General features: G+C 36.3%; 2 protein-coding genes across 2 annotated transcripts in view; both read right to left on the bottom strand.

Annotated features, from left to right (window-relative positions):
- LOC137632537 (mucin-16-like) overlaps positions 1-17,008 on the bottom strand; it is a 458,011-nt gene that overhangs the window by 391,563 nt on the left and 49,440 nt on the right. The gene's annotated exons all lie outside the window — the stretch shown is intronic.
- LOC137632267 (putative inorganic phosphate cotransporter) lies at positions 2,005-16,292 on the bottom strand. The gene is made up of 9 exons (XM_068364160.1): positions 15,831-16,292; positions 12,490-12,704; positions 11,225-11,464; positions 8,513-8,600; positions 7,644-7,870; positions 6,467-6,616; positions 4,091-4,223; positions 3,166-3,407; positions 2,005-2,280 (listed from the first exon to the last, which is right to left on the bottom strand). Exons 1-9 carry the CDS (start codon positions 15,910-15,912, stop codon positions 2,047-2,049), a joined length of 1,611 nt encoding a protein of 536 aa, XP_068220261.1. The 5' UTR covers positions 15,913-16,292; the 3' UTR covers positions 2,005-2,046.

Genomic DNA, 17,008 nt, shown 5'->3' with positions numbered 1-17,008 from the left:
AGCGTTTCTAAATACTTTAAAATATTTATCGTCTACAGGGGTTATGTAAGCCCAGGGGTCCCAGCAGGGAAAATAGTCCAGTGAGGAAAGGAAACAAGGAAAAATAAAATATTTAAGAACAGTAACATTAAAATAAATATTTCCCATATAAACTATAAAAACTTTAACAAAACAAGAGGAAGAAAAATTTGATAGAATAGTGTGTCCGTGTGTACCCTCAAGCAAGAGAGGTGTTCGTTTTAACGAGAAACTAGGCTACAGTACATTGTGTTATTTGATAAATTACCCATAATTTGTAAAATGATTTCTATATCCACTTTTATTTTAAATGGCGAGATATTCTATCTCTGGGCTATATATAATTGAGGTTTGCTGTCACTTCTATTCGGAATCATAAACTTGATAGGTTTTAAATCTAGTTTTCTAATCGGTTATCTGAGTGCACTGCAAAAAAATTTAGTATCAAAACACACACACACACACACACACACATATATATATATATATATACTGTATATGTATATACATATATATATATATATATATATAATATATATATATATATATATATACTGTATATGTATATACATATATATAATATATATATATATATATATAACATACATACATACATAGATATATGCATACCAAATGAAAAATAACCTTTTGATAGAATACTAATTTTGATAAATTGTTTTATCCGGGTAAAACAAAAAATATCAAGATTTTGGAGTAAATAATAAACACATTGTGACATCGAATGACAAGTCCTACAAGACGCCTGAAAGTCCAATTAAATAGTTTATGTGATAAGGATATATAGGACTTAATATTTCTAAATCCTATATCGAGAGAAAGAACGCTTTAACGCAGGGCAACTTGAAACTATTATCAAGTGTTTTGCAGATTGAAATGGATGTATGAATTAAATCAGGATTGATGGAATAACTATATTAATCCTGGAATTAAATTTGGGGTACGTGGTGTGACATTATGGCCGGATATCAGAGCGAGGGGAGAACCAGTCAGTTACGGAATGAAATTAAAATTAAGGATTCGGACAGTAATAAGGCAGAAGAAAAGCACTGAGAGAGAGAGAGAGAGAGAGAGAGAGAGAGAGATGAGGGGGTAAAGAAGAAGAAGAAGAGAGAGAGAGAGAGAGAGAGAGAGAGAGAGAGAGATGAGGGGGTAAAGAAGAAGAAGAGAGAGGGAGAGAGAGAGAGAGAGAGAGAGAGAGAGAGAGAGAGATGAAGGGGTAAAGAAGAAGAAGAGAGAGAGATAGAGAGAGAGAGAGAGAGAGAGAGAGAGATGAGGGGGTAAAGAAGAAGAGAGAGAGAGAACCCGTCAGTTACAGCATGAAATTAACATTAAGGAGTCGGACAGTGATATGGTAGAAAGAAAGAACCCACACACACACACACACACAGAGAGAGAGAGAGAGAGAGAGAGAGAGAGAGAGATATGAAGGGGTAAAGAAGAAGAAGAAGAAAAGAGAGAGAGAGAGAGAGAGAGAGAGAGAGAGAGAGAGGGTAAAATGGTATGCCATAAAATGGATTCAGGTAAGAGACGAAAAAACGAAGCAAAGACCATTTGATAAATGTATACAGTGGAACGGATCACGGTCTAGATATATTAGGTCTATGTACCCAAAGTCTTGTATGTACCTATACCTAGCACCGGATAAGTTACACCGATGGCTCTTAGCCTCTACATATAATAATGGATGTCAAGATTGTTTTCGTACGAACTTACGACAGAAGTTACAAGTGTTTCATGAGGAGTAGGCCTAAAACATTTATGAAAATCTCTTTCGGGTACCTAAGATCCTAATCATCGTTTCGGGACAGATTTTGTCGACAAAAAATATTCTATGGGTTATACACTGATAAATAGTTCTGAATCATTGTGTTAGTCATAGAATTACCTATAGTTTAAATAAATAATGATGCACATTTTAATTTCACTTAGACAAATAAAACAAATGGCAATTCAAATGGTTTTCTTTATAGCCTACTTTTCAATTTTAAAGTTTTTTCTCTTTACATATTACAGTTCTGAATTTTCGTCTCTATCTTTCTTTTCTGTTTGAGTTATATTGTAGGCTACGTGTTGAGGTTTCTCGCTTGACGCATGTGAACTTACGTTATTCTTCTTCTTCTTGAATTCTATTGCATTCCAGGGCTGAATTTGGTTCGTTGAAAATACGACGAAGAACGTTGTACTGATGAATACTACGACAGCAGAAATAAGGAATACCAGCCTCCATGCACTAAGTGTTTGCTGAAAGACAAATTTAGATATATTATCAAAGTTCTTTCATATCCTTATCACTGTATCATTTTTGTAATTCCTGGTTATTCTATTCTTGACTGAAGGTCTGATCTGGGCTATCCTCCCTTCTTAGTAAATTCTTAGATTAATGTTTCTATCTCTGAAATGTTTAGAAATAAAAGAAAGGATTAATGTCCGTGAAATTTCTAAAAATAAATATACTCGGTGTAATGTTCATGGACAAAACATGTTAAAAATCAATCAGTATAAAAAGGAGAGTTGATATTTCTATCTTTGAAATGTTTAGAAACAAAGAGAGGATTAATGTCCGTGAAATTTCTAAAAACAAATCTACTCTGCGAAACATTCAGGGACAAAACATGTTAAAAACCAGTCAATACAAAAGCGAGAATTAATGTTTCTATCCTTGAAATATTTAAATATAAACCTACTCTGTACCGATCAGAGACCAAACATGTTAAAAATCAGTCAATACCAAAGTGAAAATTAATGTTTTTATCTGAAATGTTTAGAAATAAACCTACTCTGTAACATTCAGGGACAAGACATGTTAAAAATCAGTCAATACCAAAGTGAAAATTAATGTTTTTATCTGAAATGTTTAGAAATAAACTTACTCTGTAACGTTCAGGGACAAAACATGTTAAAAACCAGTCAATACAAAAGCGAGAATTAATGTTTCTAACCTTGAAATATTTAAATATAAACCTACTCTGTGCCGATCAGAGACCAAACATGTTAAAAATCAGTCAATACCAAAGTGAAAATTAATGTTTTTATCTGAAATGTTTAGAAATAAACCTACTCTGTAACATTCAGGGACAAGACATGTTGAAAATCAGTCTGTATAAAAGGGAGAATCATAGAACCTACGTTCCCCTGAATAATGAGACCCGTGACCCCGGGGGCCAAGATCCCAGTGAGAGCACCGACGGTGTTGGTCAATCCGGCCAACGTCCCACAGAGGTTGGGGGCGATGTCTTGGTTGGAGACCGGGTAGCCGCAGTAGCTGGCGCCCGAAAAGGCCATCGTTATGCATAAGATGCAAAGTGCCAAGAAGGCGTCGCATCCCAAGAAGTACATGGAGATGAGTCCTACCACTTGTCCGTAGCCACCTGTAAGGTCCGTAATTTAAAGTACTTGATTACAGCTACTTATCACGAACTTCTGTTTATGTACGCTGGCATCACGAATTCTGTTTGGTTGACTAAGTTGACATGTAAGTTCCAAGTTGTTTAGTGAGGAAACCGAACTATTTTTTTTGAATAACCCCTTCCCCCTTCTTCAACATATCTTTCTAATTATTGCTTTCCAAGAATTGAGGTAACCACCTAATTACTGTGCAAGAACATGGGAACTGCAGGATTGCATTATTTTGGAGTAAATGGTGAGCGTGGTGTTGCAAACAATTACCAAATTAATCATGAAACGTCTTGTTGAGAGTAGGGTTCCCCTGCAGTATAGGGCCAGAAAAAAAACAGCCCTTAAAGTAAAGTAAAATGTGTTCATGGTTTTTTTTTTTTTATCAATCCTCATTTCAACATAAAACATCAAACAACATATAGTAAGTTTATCCGTTCATGAATTGAAAGTAATTAAATAAAATTACGTAAGATACGAATAAAGGCCTAAAGATGACAATAGTCACACACATAAATTCAATAAAGCTAATCAGTACTGCATAGCTCAATTCAAGAGATATAGTGGCATATTGAATTGTTCATATAACAGTTAAAAAACTACTTAGAATTAAAAGGATTTATTATGAACAATACTAAAGTCAAGACTGAATACTAACCAATTGCTGCGGACAGTTTTCTAACAGTCCCAATTGAAAAAACATTTTTGTGTGTGCATATGTCCATCAAGGTTCCCCAGAAGATGATAACAACTGTCAAGCCTAAATAAGGCAAAGCCGACAATACTCCATTCTGCAAGGAAAGCCCTGTTATAATCTTATTATGTTCACTGGAAGAATAAATGAGGAAAACTAAGTGAAACTTTTCAGGAAGGTTGATATATTTTCATTTTCAGTAGGCTCTAGAATGAGGCCCCAAGACTGTACAACAAGCTCCCACTAGACGTTCGAAAGATTGAAGATAATAAGGCTTTCATGATGAAACTGAAGACTTTCTTGTTTTCCAAGTGCTTCATTAACATGGATTCGGCAATAATTGCTTAATACGCAGTGTTATACTCTAAATTCCTAATATACAACTAAATCTTTTAGGCCTTGTAGGGCACAGGGTTTCCATGTGTGATAGGTCAAAAAAAAAAAAAAAAAAAAAAAAAAAACCAGCCCTACAAGTAAAGTAAGTAGGCCTACTTAGTTCGTTTTCGCAAATTCAAATGTGACCATAAGGTAAAGAGAGAAGTGATCAATAGTGACTAAAATTAATTAATAGCCTCAGTTTACAATCAAGTATTCAAATTTATGACAGAATATTGTAAGAAACGATTTGTTCCCTACCACTGTCAGTATGAGGTTATTTATCGCCACTTTCAATATATGTATGTATGTATGTATGTATGTATGTATATATATATATATATATATATATATATGGATCTGGAGAAAGCATATGATAGAGTTGATAGGGAAGCAATGTGGAATGTGATGAGGTTATATGGAGTTGGTGGAAGGTTGTTGCAAGCAGTGAAAAGTTTCTACAAGGGTAGTAAAGCATGTGTTAGAATAGGAAATGAAGTGAGCGATTGGTTTCCGGTGAGAGTGGGGCTGAGACAGAGATGTGTGATGTCGCCGTGGTTGTTTAACTTGTATGTTGATGGAGTGGTGAGAGAGGTGAATGCTCGAGTGCTTGGACGAGGATTAAAACTGGTAGGCGAGAATGATCATGAATGGGAGGTAAATCAGTTGTTGTTTGCGGATGATACTGTACTGGTAGCAGACACAGAAGAGAAGCTTGACTGACTAGTGACAGAATTTGGAAGGGTGTGTGAGAGAAGGAAGTTGAGAGTTAATGTGGGTAAGAGTAAGGTTATGAGATGTACGAGAAGGGAAGGTGGTGCAAGGTTGAATGTCATGTTGAATGGAGAGTTACTTGAGGAGGTGGATCAGTTTAAGTACTTGGGGTCTGTTGTTGCAGCAAATGGTGGAGTGGAAGCAGATGTACGTCAGAGAGTGAATGAAGGTTGCAAAGTGTTGGGGGCAGTTAAGGGAGTAGTAAAAAATAGAGGGTTGGGCATGAATGTAAAGAGAGTTCTATATGAGAAAGTGATTGTACCAACTGTGATGTATGGATCGGAGTTGTGGGGAATGAAAGTGACGGAGAGACAGAAATTGAATGTGTTTGAGATGAAGTGTCTAAGGAGTATGGCTGGTGTATCTCGAGTAGATAGGGTTAGGAACAAAGTGGTGAGGGTCAGAACGGGTGTAAGAAATGAGTTAGCGGCTAGAGTGGATATGAATGTGTTGAGGTGGTTTGGCCATGTTGAGAGAATGGAAAGTGGCTGTCTGCTAAAGAAGGTGATGAATGCAAGAGTTGATGGGAGAAGTACAAGAGGAAGGCCAAGGTTTGGGTGGATGGATGGTGTGAAGAAAGCTCTGGGTGATAGGAGGATAGATGTGAGAGAGGCAAGAGAGCGTGCTAGAAATAGGAATGAATGGGGAGCGATTGTGACGCAGTTCCGGTAGGCCCTGCTGCTTCCTCCGGTGCCTTAGATGACCGCGGAGGTAGCAGCAGTAGGGGACTCAGCAGTATGAAGCTTCATCTGTGGTGGAAAATGTGGGAGGTTGGGCTGTGGCACCCTAGCAGTAACAGCTGAACTCGGCTGAGTCCCTGGTTAGGCTGGAGGAACGTAGAGAGTAGAGGTCCCCTTTTTTGTTTTGTTTCTTGTTGATGTTGGCCACCCCCCAAAATTGGGGGAAGTGCCTTGGTATATGGATGGATGGATGGATGGATATATATATATATATATATATATATATATATACTGTATTCCAAACATTGCTTCATCTGACATAGTCTTATGCACATGTTAACACTATGGTGGCCATAAAGAGAAAATTGTCGATTTTTAATTTTAACAGTTTTAAGCCAAAATGAAATGACCCTAGACAAAAGCACAAAGGAAATGAAAGGCCTTCGATGTTACTGGTGATAATAAAAAGTCTATGTAAAAACAAACTTGATTCTAGAGACTGAAAACTTACCTCCTTCAGGTCAAAGAAGAGTATGTTTGAAAAGTACAGGGGGAGACCACTAAGTAAGGTGTGGAAACCGAAATTGTTGCCGAAAGAGGCTATGGCGATTGCCCAAAAGGGAAGAGATTTCGCGATGTCTCTCCAGGGGACGGAGTTCACCTGAAATTCAGCATGAAAGTTAATTTATAATTGGTGTAATGCAATGCCAAATGTGCAATAAGTAACAAGAATGAAAAAAAAGTTTCAAGGTTTCTGGTGTAGACCCATTGGAACATTTTCAAAGTTTCTGGTGTAGACGCCTTGCAACATTTTCAAGTTTTATGGTGTAGACCCCTTGGAAGAGTTTCAAAATTTCTGGTGTAGACCCCTTGGAACAGTTTCAAGGTTTCTGGTGTAGACGCCTTGGAACAGTTTTAAAATTTCTGGTGTAGACCCCTTGGAACATTTTCAAGGTTTCTGGTGTAGACCCCTTGGAAGAGTTTAAAGATTTCTGGTGTAGACCCCTTGAAACAGTTTCAAGGTTTCTGGTGTAGACCCCTTGGAACATTTTCAAGGTTTCTGGTGTAGACCCCTTGGAACAGTTTCAAGGTTTCTGGTGTAGACCCCTTGGAACATTTACAAGGTTTCTGGTGTAGACCCCTTGAAACAGTTTTAAGGTTTCTTGTATAGAACGTGATCAGCAACCTCGATCACAGTTTTGGCCCTCTTAAAGTTTTGTCATTTTACTATCTTATAATCAAAAGGGCTCACAAGAGTAGTTGTAGGAGAGTGAAGCTCAACAGCCTTCATATAATCATAGTAACCTAGAAATGTGCTGTTAATTGAAGCTAAAATCTGAGTTTATATCACCATTATTGTTTTATCTTAATTTTCATCCCCTCCACTTTGAAGTATAAAACTCGATTGTTTGCCATAAATGCTTGTATGTATAAATACTTTATCTTATCCTTCTTAAATCTGATAAACATCTATTTTTAACTAAAAGTTCTTCATAATAATTCGAGCCTGGAGCTTCTGGATTTTGGTGAGATCCTATTGCTATTATGAGCCCTCTTATATATTCATTCCAATAACTATTATGATACCAGCTACCATTTACCGGAAAGGCTCAAAAGTACTGTAATTCCCATTTGACTAGAAATACAACGTTTGAGGTTTAGAACCATAAACAACAAATCCGTCTTACCATTTGCTGTCTGACAGAGTCTTTCTCTTGTGCTATGTAATCAATCTCCTTTTGGGAAACCCTTGGATGAGTGCTATGCCTGTCATGGACGAGGACAAACCAAGGAATTCCACAGGCAAAGCCCAAAACCCCGGATGCATAGAATATGGATGGCCAGCCGCCGAAGAGGTTTGAACTGCATAGCCATCCACCACCAGACATTGCTACAACTGTTCCCAGATTGCTCCCTGAAAGAGTTGATTGATCATTTGATTGTACAGATAAAATTCTTAATAGTATATAAGGAATTAATCATGTTGTTGACTCGATCATACTGATGTTTTCATAGATACAGTTAGACACAGGAATTTCTGGTACACCTCGGTCTGAGAAATTGCAGCCAGCATACCAAACAGCTTGTGCTGGGAGAGATGGCTGAGGTGGTGGGTAGGGCAACAAACAAGAAGTCGCCGTGCAGGAAGGGTGGGACAGGTTACACTTCTTCGGAGCGAAGTGTGCCAGGAATTCTTGTATCCAACTGTACTTTTTTTTTTTTAAAGAATACCGACAAACTTTTATAGATATTCATATTGACTTTTGATTAAATATGGATGGTTAATGTTACGAAGTTAAAGGCTATTGGCAATCAAAATATGTTCATTACAAGTTTGAAGGGTACTTTTGTTGAAGAATAGGTCTGTCTATAACTCAAAATATTTAGCCTTGATGGTAGAGAAATTTTTTCTTTATTTCAACTCTATATAGACAGTTTTTCAAGCTGAAAAGTAAACATTTCAAAGGAAATTGCAACAGAAGTTTTGTCTCAAAATGGAGGCATTCAATGGCAATACCTATACTTGAGTAAAACATTACGACACTTGTGGCCTTACCTGCATAAATGAAACTTGTAAATTTAGACCGTTCTTTGGGTGATACCCATGTGCTTATTAGGACCACTAAACTTGGAAATAATCCACCCTGCAAAGAGAAAGAACTGGTAGTAATTTTCTGCAGCCACCCGTTGAGATACTACCGCTAGAGAGTCATGTGGTCCTTTGACTGGCCAGACAGTACTGCATTGGATCCCTCTCTCTAGTTACGGTTTACTTTCCCTTTCCCTACACATACACCGAATAGTGTGGCCTATTCTTTACAGATTCTTCTCTGTCCTCATTCACCTGACAACACTGAGATTACCAAACAATTCTTCTTCACCCAAGGGGTTAACTACTGCACTGTAATTGTCCAGTGGATACTTTCCTCCTGATAAGGATAGAAGAGACTCTTTAGCTATGGTAAGCAGCTCTTCTAGGAGGACACTCCAAAATCAAACCATTTGCTCTCTAGTCTTGGGCAGTGCCATAGCCTCTGTACCATGGTCTTCCACTGTCTTGGGTTAGAGTTCTCTTGCTTGAGGGTACACTCGGGCACACTATTCTATCTCGTTTCTCTTCCTCTTGTTTTGTTGAAGTTTGCATAGTTTATATAGGAAATATTTATCTAAATGCCATTGTTCTTGAAATATATTATTTTTCCTTGTTTCCTCTCCTCACTGGGCTATTTTCCCTGTTGGGGCCCCTGGGATTATAGCATCTTGCTTTTACAATTAGGGTTGTAGCTTAGCTAATAATAATAATAATAATAATAATAATAATAATAATAATAATAATAATAATAATAATAGAAATCCGTGATAACAATTTGCGATGAGCACATCAGCTAAAAATGGCCATTACTGATGATCATTATAAAGTTAGTTCTAAAAATATCATTAGTTCAAGAAATAATAAATCTTGCTAAGAAATATCAAAATCTTGATGCAAGTGTCTATGTTATTATTATTATTATTATTATTATTATTATTATTATTATTATTATTATTATTACTTGGTAAGCTACAACCCTAGTTGGAAAAGCCAAGGGGTTCCAACAGGGAAAATAGCTCAGTGAGGAAAGGAAACAAGAAAAAATAAAATACTTTAAGATCAGTGACGACATTAAAATAAAGATTTCCTATATTATAAACTATAAAAACTTTAAAACAAGAGGAAGAGAAATAAGGTAGGATAGTGTGCCCGCGTGTACCCTCAAGCAAGAGAACTCTAATCCAAGACAGTGGAAGACCATGGTACAGAGGCTATGGCATTACCCAAGACAAGAGAACAATGGTTTGATTTTGGAGTGTCCTTACACCTTTTGGGTGATATTTCAGCGCCTTTATTAATCGTAATCAATTCACAAATTTCGAGGATTAAAGACCAGAAAACGGCCAATCGGGCTGACAAGAGAGACGGTTAACAAGACCTTAGCGCGTGAAATACCCCCATCCTTCTAGGAAAATTAATAAACAAAATCAATTGACTTTTGGCAGTGCAGAATCCATGCATAGGATCCATGATAAATGAGTCAGCTTATTAATGCTATTTTATGAGGAAAACTTAAGACTTCTAAATATAATAACCGTTAATATGATCGTGTACACAATGCTAATGAAATATCTTCCAGCAGTATTTTTCAAAATTACTGTTTACACCGAATGATCTATAAAAAAATAGATTATTTCAAACCAATTTTAATGATAAATTGATAACAAGCTTTGACCAGAAACAGGATATGGGATTAGTCTAGATATTTTTCTTTCTAGAAGAGTTTGTTATTTAGCGTTCTTTTTTTTAACGTTTTAGGCTACTATACTAAATTTTTTACAATGAGGCGCATTTGCACTGACTTGCAGCGGTGCCCTCTTCGCTCGGAAAAGTTTCCTGCTATCTGATCGGTTAGAATAATCTTGTTCAACCAATCAACGAGCAGGAAACTTTTCCGAGCTAAGAGGGCCCCCCCTTACATGTCGGTGCAAATATGACTCACAAAAAGATTTGACTATAGATGGCAACAAAACTGCTCATTACAAAACAACCCTCATTCGGATCACAAGTTCCGACAACATTGCATTGTTGTAAAAAAATCATATTGCGTACTTCCATCATACGAAGAACACTATTCATTACTAATACTCTTCTTTATTTCTATTTTCCTCTTACGATCATAGATGGCAAAACTAACAAAAAGGATTAAAGTTGAAAAGACTTTTGGAAGAACAACGAACAATTGTTATTTTTGTTGTCTCTGAAGTATTGAAATTAAATCCTTTTGTGACAAGGGGAAGGAATTTATAACCAGTTAAAATAACAGCTAAGATACCCTTTCTCGGAGAAATTTGTAGCCAGTTATAATGACGGCTAAGATACCCTTTCTCGGAGGAACTTGTAACCGGTTATAATGACGGCTAAGATACCCTTTCTCGGAGGAATTTGTAACCAGTTTAGACACCCTTTCTCGGAGGAATTTGTAACCAGTTTAGACACCCTTTCTCGGAGGAATTTGTAACCAGTTATAATGACGACTAAGATACCCTTTCTCGTAGAAATTTGTAGCCAGTTATAATGACGGCTAAGATAACCTTTCTCGGAGGAATTTGTAACCGGTTATAATGACGGCTGAGATACCCTTTCTCGGAGGAATCTTTAACCAGTTATAATGACGGCTAAGATACCCTTTCTCGGAGCACCCACAGCATTATTAGAAAAAAAGACTATTAGTACCTGAGCTGCTCCTGTCAACAGCCTAATGGCAATGAAGAGTACTGTGGAGAGGCGGGCGCAAATCGGAGACAAAACACAGAAGACAGAGGAGAGGATGAGACTCCACCCAAATGCAAGACGGCCGCCAAATCTCTCGGCTGCTAGTCCTCCAAGGAGGTTGGTTGTTGAGTATCCCCAAAAGAACGCACCCAATAATAGTCCCTGGGTTTCCTCGTCCCAGTCGAATTCTGCGTTTGCACGCTGATAGAAAATATAGATACAAATATAAGTATTCATTTTTTATTTTTACATGTATACGAGCCACTATTGATCATTCTTACTTAAAAAAGGAGTATTAAGGCATATGATGAAAGCCATTAATTACGTTTAAATTTTAAAATCAAAGGGCAAACAATTTAAACTGTACATTGAGTTTACAATTCATATACATATAAATACACATGTATATAATATATGTAGTCAAACACAGCCTAATATATATATATATATATATATATATGCATTGTATATGAGCTGAGGTAAAACTACATAAAAATAAATCAGCAATAATGCATATATAAAGCAAATGTAGATTAAAGGATCCCTGATTTTTTAAAGAAAATTACTTAGTAACCGAAATATGAGTCTTTTGATTCCCTTTGTTTGATTTATATAAAATTTTTGCATGATACAGTAAGTAAAAAAATGATTCATAACATTCATAACCTTTCTTAGTTTTGTATTAGAAAAAAATAAATTATAATCTACCCCTAATATAACTTTAGTTCACCAAACTTTCAATTGGGCTCCAAATGGCACTAGAAGAGTTGGAACACCCAGGCCTACATGGCTGAGGACTATGAAACGTGAAGTAGGAGATGATGAATGATTTAAAAGCTCATAATAGATACGACTTGTGAAATCTAACCGAGGTCCTTTGCGTCAATAGACGTGGTGGGAGATGATGATGATGAATCTAATCCTACATGCAATTTTCAAAGTAAAACATTCTATTGAAACAACACTCTTGACTAATTTTAACATTAGAGATATATTCAAAAGAAAAGAAGGTGTTGGTTTAGTATGTGGCCTACCTTTTTTTATTCTGGTTTAGTATGTGGCCTACCTGGTTTGTTAGGTTAGGTTAGGTTAGGTTAGGTAAGGTTAGGTTGGGTTAGGCTGGGCCACATACTAAAACATAGAATTTTGCAGGCCATATTCGAAAGGTAGGCCTCATACTAAACCGGCACCGAAAAGAAAACCTAAATACCACGTCGATAGCTTACAATTTGCTCTTGGTCATTCAACTCCGGACTCTGAGCGTATGGGGCAGGGCAAACCTCGCTTTGATTACGTTGGATGAACCGCGTGGCATTTTTGACTCCGGTGCCCACCATGGCAACGATCGCGATGGAGAGGTTGACTCGCATGGCATAGGAAACAACGAGCCCGATGAAGCTCATTACGGCTATGGTGTGGCGGCAACCCCACCATTCCTTTCCTAGAAATAAGATTATAAGAGGAGAATAGGGAACCGAAGTCTGACGTCAAATTACCACGTGCTGGTTCACAACAACTGCCTCTGTTGCTCAGACGCTCACAGACCTAGGAACTTGCCAGTGTTCTAACAAATCCACCCTTTAACTTGACTTTTCCAGTCATTATCCCATTTGAATAGGAAAAGGACAGTGTGTAATCTGAATTGTAGAGTTTTTTTTTTAACACACTTTATGTATTATTTGCCATAAGAAAATTAGTAAATCAACTGCATCATTCTGAAAGCAACCATCCCGCACAAGGATCATTCCGAACAATGTTTACACTTGAACCAGTTTGGCCGTTGCCATGGTAACTGACGTCATGACTTCGGCTTCCTATTGGCAATTAGGAATTAGAGAATCATGTGGGGTATTTGTCTGAAAGAATGATGATGATGAACGGCTTTAGCTGGATGCTGTAAATTTTTAATAATACAAAGAGCTTTTCTGTAAATATCTGCAATGGGATAATCTCTACAAAAAAAGGTTAAATATTGAGTATGGAGTTTAAAATTGAACTAATATTATCCGTTGGTGAGCTGCTGTAACTGGAAGCTGTAAATTTTCAATAATACAAAGAGCTTTTCTGTAAATATCTGCAATGGGGTAATCTCTTCAAAAAGGTTAAATACTGAATATAGAATTTAAACTTGACCTAATATTGTCCGTTGGTGAGCTGCTGTAACTGGAAGCTGTAAATTTTCAATAATACAAAGAGCTTTTCTGTAAATATCTGCAATGGAGTAATCTCTACAAAAAAAAAAAAGTTAAATATGAAGTATGGAGTTTAAAAGTGAACTAATGTTGTCCGTTGGTGAGCTGCTGTAACTGGAAGCTGTAGATTTTTAATAATGCAAAGAGCTTTTCTGTAAATATCTGCAATGGGGTAATCTCTTCAAAAAAGTTAAATACTGAATATAGAATTTAAACTTGACCTTATACTGTCCGTTAGTGAGCTGCTGTAACTGGAAGCTGTAAATTTTTAATGATACACAAAGCTTTACTGTAAATATCAGCAATGGGGTAATCTCTACAAAAAAGTTAAAAATTGAGGATGGAGTTTAAAATTGAACTAATATTGTCCGTTAGTGAGCTGCTGTAACTGGAAGCTGTAAATTTTTAATGATACACAAAGCTTTTCTGTAAATATCAGCAATGGGGTAATCTCTACAAAAAAGTTAAAAATTGAGGATGGAGTTTAAAATTGAACTAATATTGTCCGTTAGTGAGCTGCTGTATCTGAAAGCTGTAAATTTTTAATGATACACAAAGCTTTTCTGTAAATATCAGCAATGGGGTAATCTCTACAAAAAAGTTAAAAATTGAGGATGGAGTTTAAAATTGAACTAATATTGTCCGTTAGTGAGCTGCTGTAACTGGAAGCTGTAAATTTTTAATGATACACAAAGCTTTTCTGTAAATATCAGCAATGGGGTAATCTCTACAAAAAAGTTAAAAATTGAGGATGGAGTTTAAAATTGAACTAATATTGTCCGTTAGTGAGCTGCTGTATCTGGAAGCTGTAAATTTTTAATGATACACAAAGCTTTTCTGTAAATATCAGCAATGGGGTAATCTCTACAAAAAAGTTAAAAATTGAGGATGGAGTTTAAAATTGAACTAATATTGTCCGTTAGTGAGCTGCTGTAACTGGAAGCTGTAAATTTTTAATGATACACAAAGCTTTTCTGTAAATATCAGCAATGGGGTAATCTCTACAAAAAAGTTAAAAATTGAGGATGGAGTTTAAAATTGAACTAATATTGTCCGTTAGTGAGCTGCTGTAACTGGAAGCTGTAAATTTTTAATGATACACAAAGCTTTTCTGTAAATATCAGCAATGGGGTAATCTCTACAAAAAAGTTAAAAATTGAGGATGGAGTTTAAAATTGAACTAATATTGTCCGTTAGTGAGCTGCTGTATCTGGAAGCTGTAAATTTTTAATGATACACAAAGCTTTTCTGTAAATATCTGCAATGGGGTAATCTCTACAAGTAAGTTAAAAATTGAGGATGGAGTTTAAAATTGAACTAATATTGTACGTCAGTGAGCTGCTGTAACTGGAAGCTGTAAGTTTTTAATGATACACAAAGCTTTTCTGTAAATATCTGCAATGGGGTAATCTCTACAAAAAAGTTAAAAACTGAGGATGGAGTTTAAAATTGAACTAATATTGTCCATTAGTGAGCTGCTGTAACTGGAAGCTGTAAGTTTTTAATAATACACAAAGCTTTTCTGTAAATATCTGCAATAGGGTAATCTCTACAAAAAAGTTAAAAACTGAGGATGGAGTTTAAAATTGAACTAATATTGTCCGTTAGTGAGCTGCTGTAACTGGAAGCTGTAAGTTTTTAATAATACACAAAGCTTTTCTGTAAATATCTGCAATAGGGTAATCTCTACAAAAAAGTTAAAAACTGAGGATGGAGTTTAAAATTGAACTAATATTGTCCGTTAGTGAGCTGCTGTAAATAGAAGCTGTAAAATTTAATAATACAAAGAGCTTTTCCGTAAATATCTGCAATGGGGTAATATCTTCAAAAAGGTTAAATACTGAATATAGAATTATGATAGTTATTCATACAGGATTACACTCAGGAACTAATGCTCCCACTATAATACCACGTATGTCAAGTTATATAAGGACCCTTATGTAAAAATGCCACAAGTTATTTCTTTTCTTTCATTTAAACAAAGATCTCTTGCTTGAGGGTACACTCGGGCACACTGTTCTATCTTGTTTCTCTTGCTCTTGTTATTTTTAATTTTTATCCTCTTGTTATTTTTAAATTTTTTTTTATAGCTAATATATGAAAGATTTATTTTAATGTTATTATTGTTCTACAACTTTTCTTGTAGTTTTTCATTATTTCCTTACTTCACTTGGCTATTTTCCCTGTTGCAGCCCTTGGGCTTATATCATCCTGTTTTTTAAACTAGGGTTGTAGCTTAGCAAGTAATAATAATAATAATAATAATAATAATAATAATAATAATAAGATGGAGCTGCTAAAAAATCAACGGGAACATGCCTTAGGGAGTTTTCATCATATAGCAGCTTTATCAAAAAAAATATATTGATACATACCTTCATCAAACTGATTCCGCCCATTTTCAAAATGGAGCTTCTCGTTACTTTGAAGCGTTATAGCAATTTTTTTTACTGCCATTTCCTAAAGACGAAGAAGAATTGTTACCAGGGCTATTTTCTTCTTTCTCAAACCCGGCGTTCATTAGGCCCACATCTCTCTCTTTCAAAGTATCCGTCGTATTTGTCAACGCTGGCTCCATGCAAAGGCCGGTCTCTATGTTGTTTAGCTTCTCCGTCATCTTGATACTTTATGTTTTCTTATTCTTGTTTTCAGAGATTTCAAATGATTCCTCCCCTTCCTTTCTCAACTTTATATCCTCAAGAAGATTTCTTTATTTAAGGCAATGACGAAGGAAAGCTTAAGTCCAGCCAGAGTTTAGTTGCTAGGTAAACAATTGAGAGCTGAGCATGTCTTGGTGAACTGCTTCGAAGTCATGCTCAGTCTGAAGGCTTGGGAACATGTAGCAACGTAGTTAATAAAGTCCGTCTTCTTTCGTCATCATGACACGCCTCCGACTGTGATGAAGACTTTATGATTGCCATTCTTTTTCTCATCATTATTATATTCGTTATCACGATTCAGTAGCAATATTGGAAGTTTGGAGCCTGAGAGAAATTAAGAGTAAATAATTAGGTGGCTTGTTTGAACTTGCTTTATTACGGGGTGCCAACGCAAGAGCCCGTGTCATATTATAGGTCATCATCATCATCTCCTCTTACGCCTATTGACACAAAGGGCCTCAGTTACATTTCGTCAGTCCTCTCTATCTTGAGCTTTTGATTCAATACGTCTCCATTCATCATCTCCTACTTTACGTTTCATAGTCTTCATCCACGTAGACAAGGGTCTTCCAACTCTTCTAGTGCCTTGTGGAACCCAGCTGAACGTTTGGTGAACTAATCTCTTTTGCGGAGTGCGAAGAGCATGCCCACACCATCTCCATCTACCCTTCATCATGATCTCATCCACATATGGCACTCGAGTAATCTCTCTTATAGTTTCATTTTTAATCCTATCCTGCCATATAGGTAGGGCAATCTAAAACGAACGAACGAATATGCTTTCAGACTGCAACATATTATTGGTCTCCATTTGACCTCACTAGAAGGATAGATACTCATTTGACCCTTCTAATTTAGTTGTAGCTTTATGGGAGATTAACATCTTTGTCATC

Source organism: Palaemon carinicauda, chromosome 41 (assembly GCF_036898095.1).
Source record: "Palaemon carinicauda isolate YSFRI2023 chromosome 41, ASM3689809v2, whole genome shotgun sequence".
NCBI lineage: Eukaryota > Metazoa > Arthropoda > Malacostraca > Decapoda > Palaemonidae > Palaemon > Palaemon carinicauda.
The sequence above is the reverse complement of the archived record's forward strand: the minus strand, read 5'-3'. Positions and strand labels throughout refer to the sequence as shown.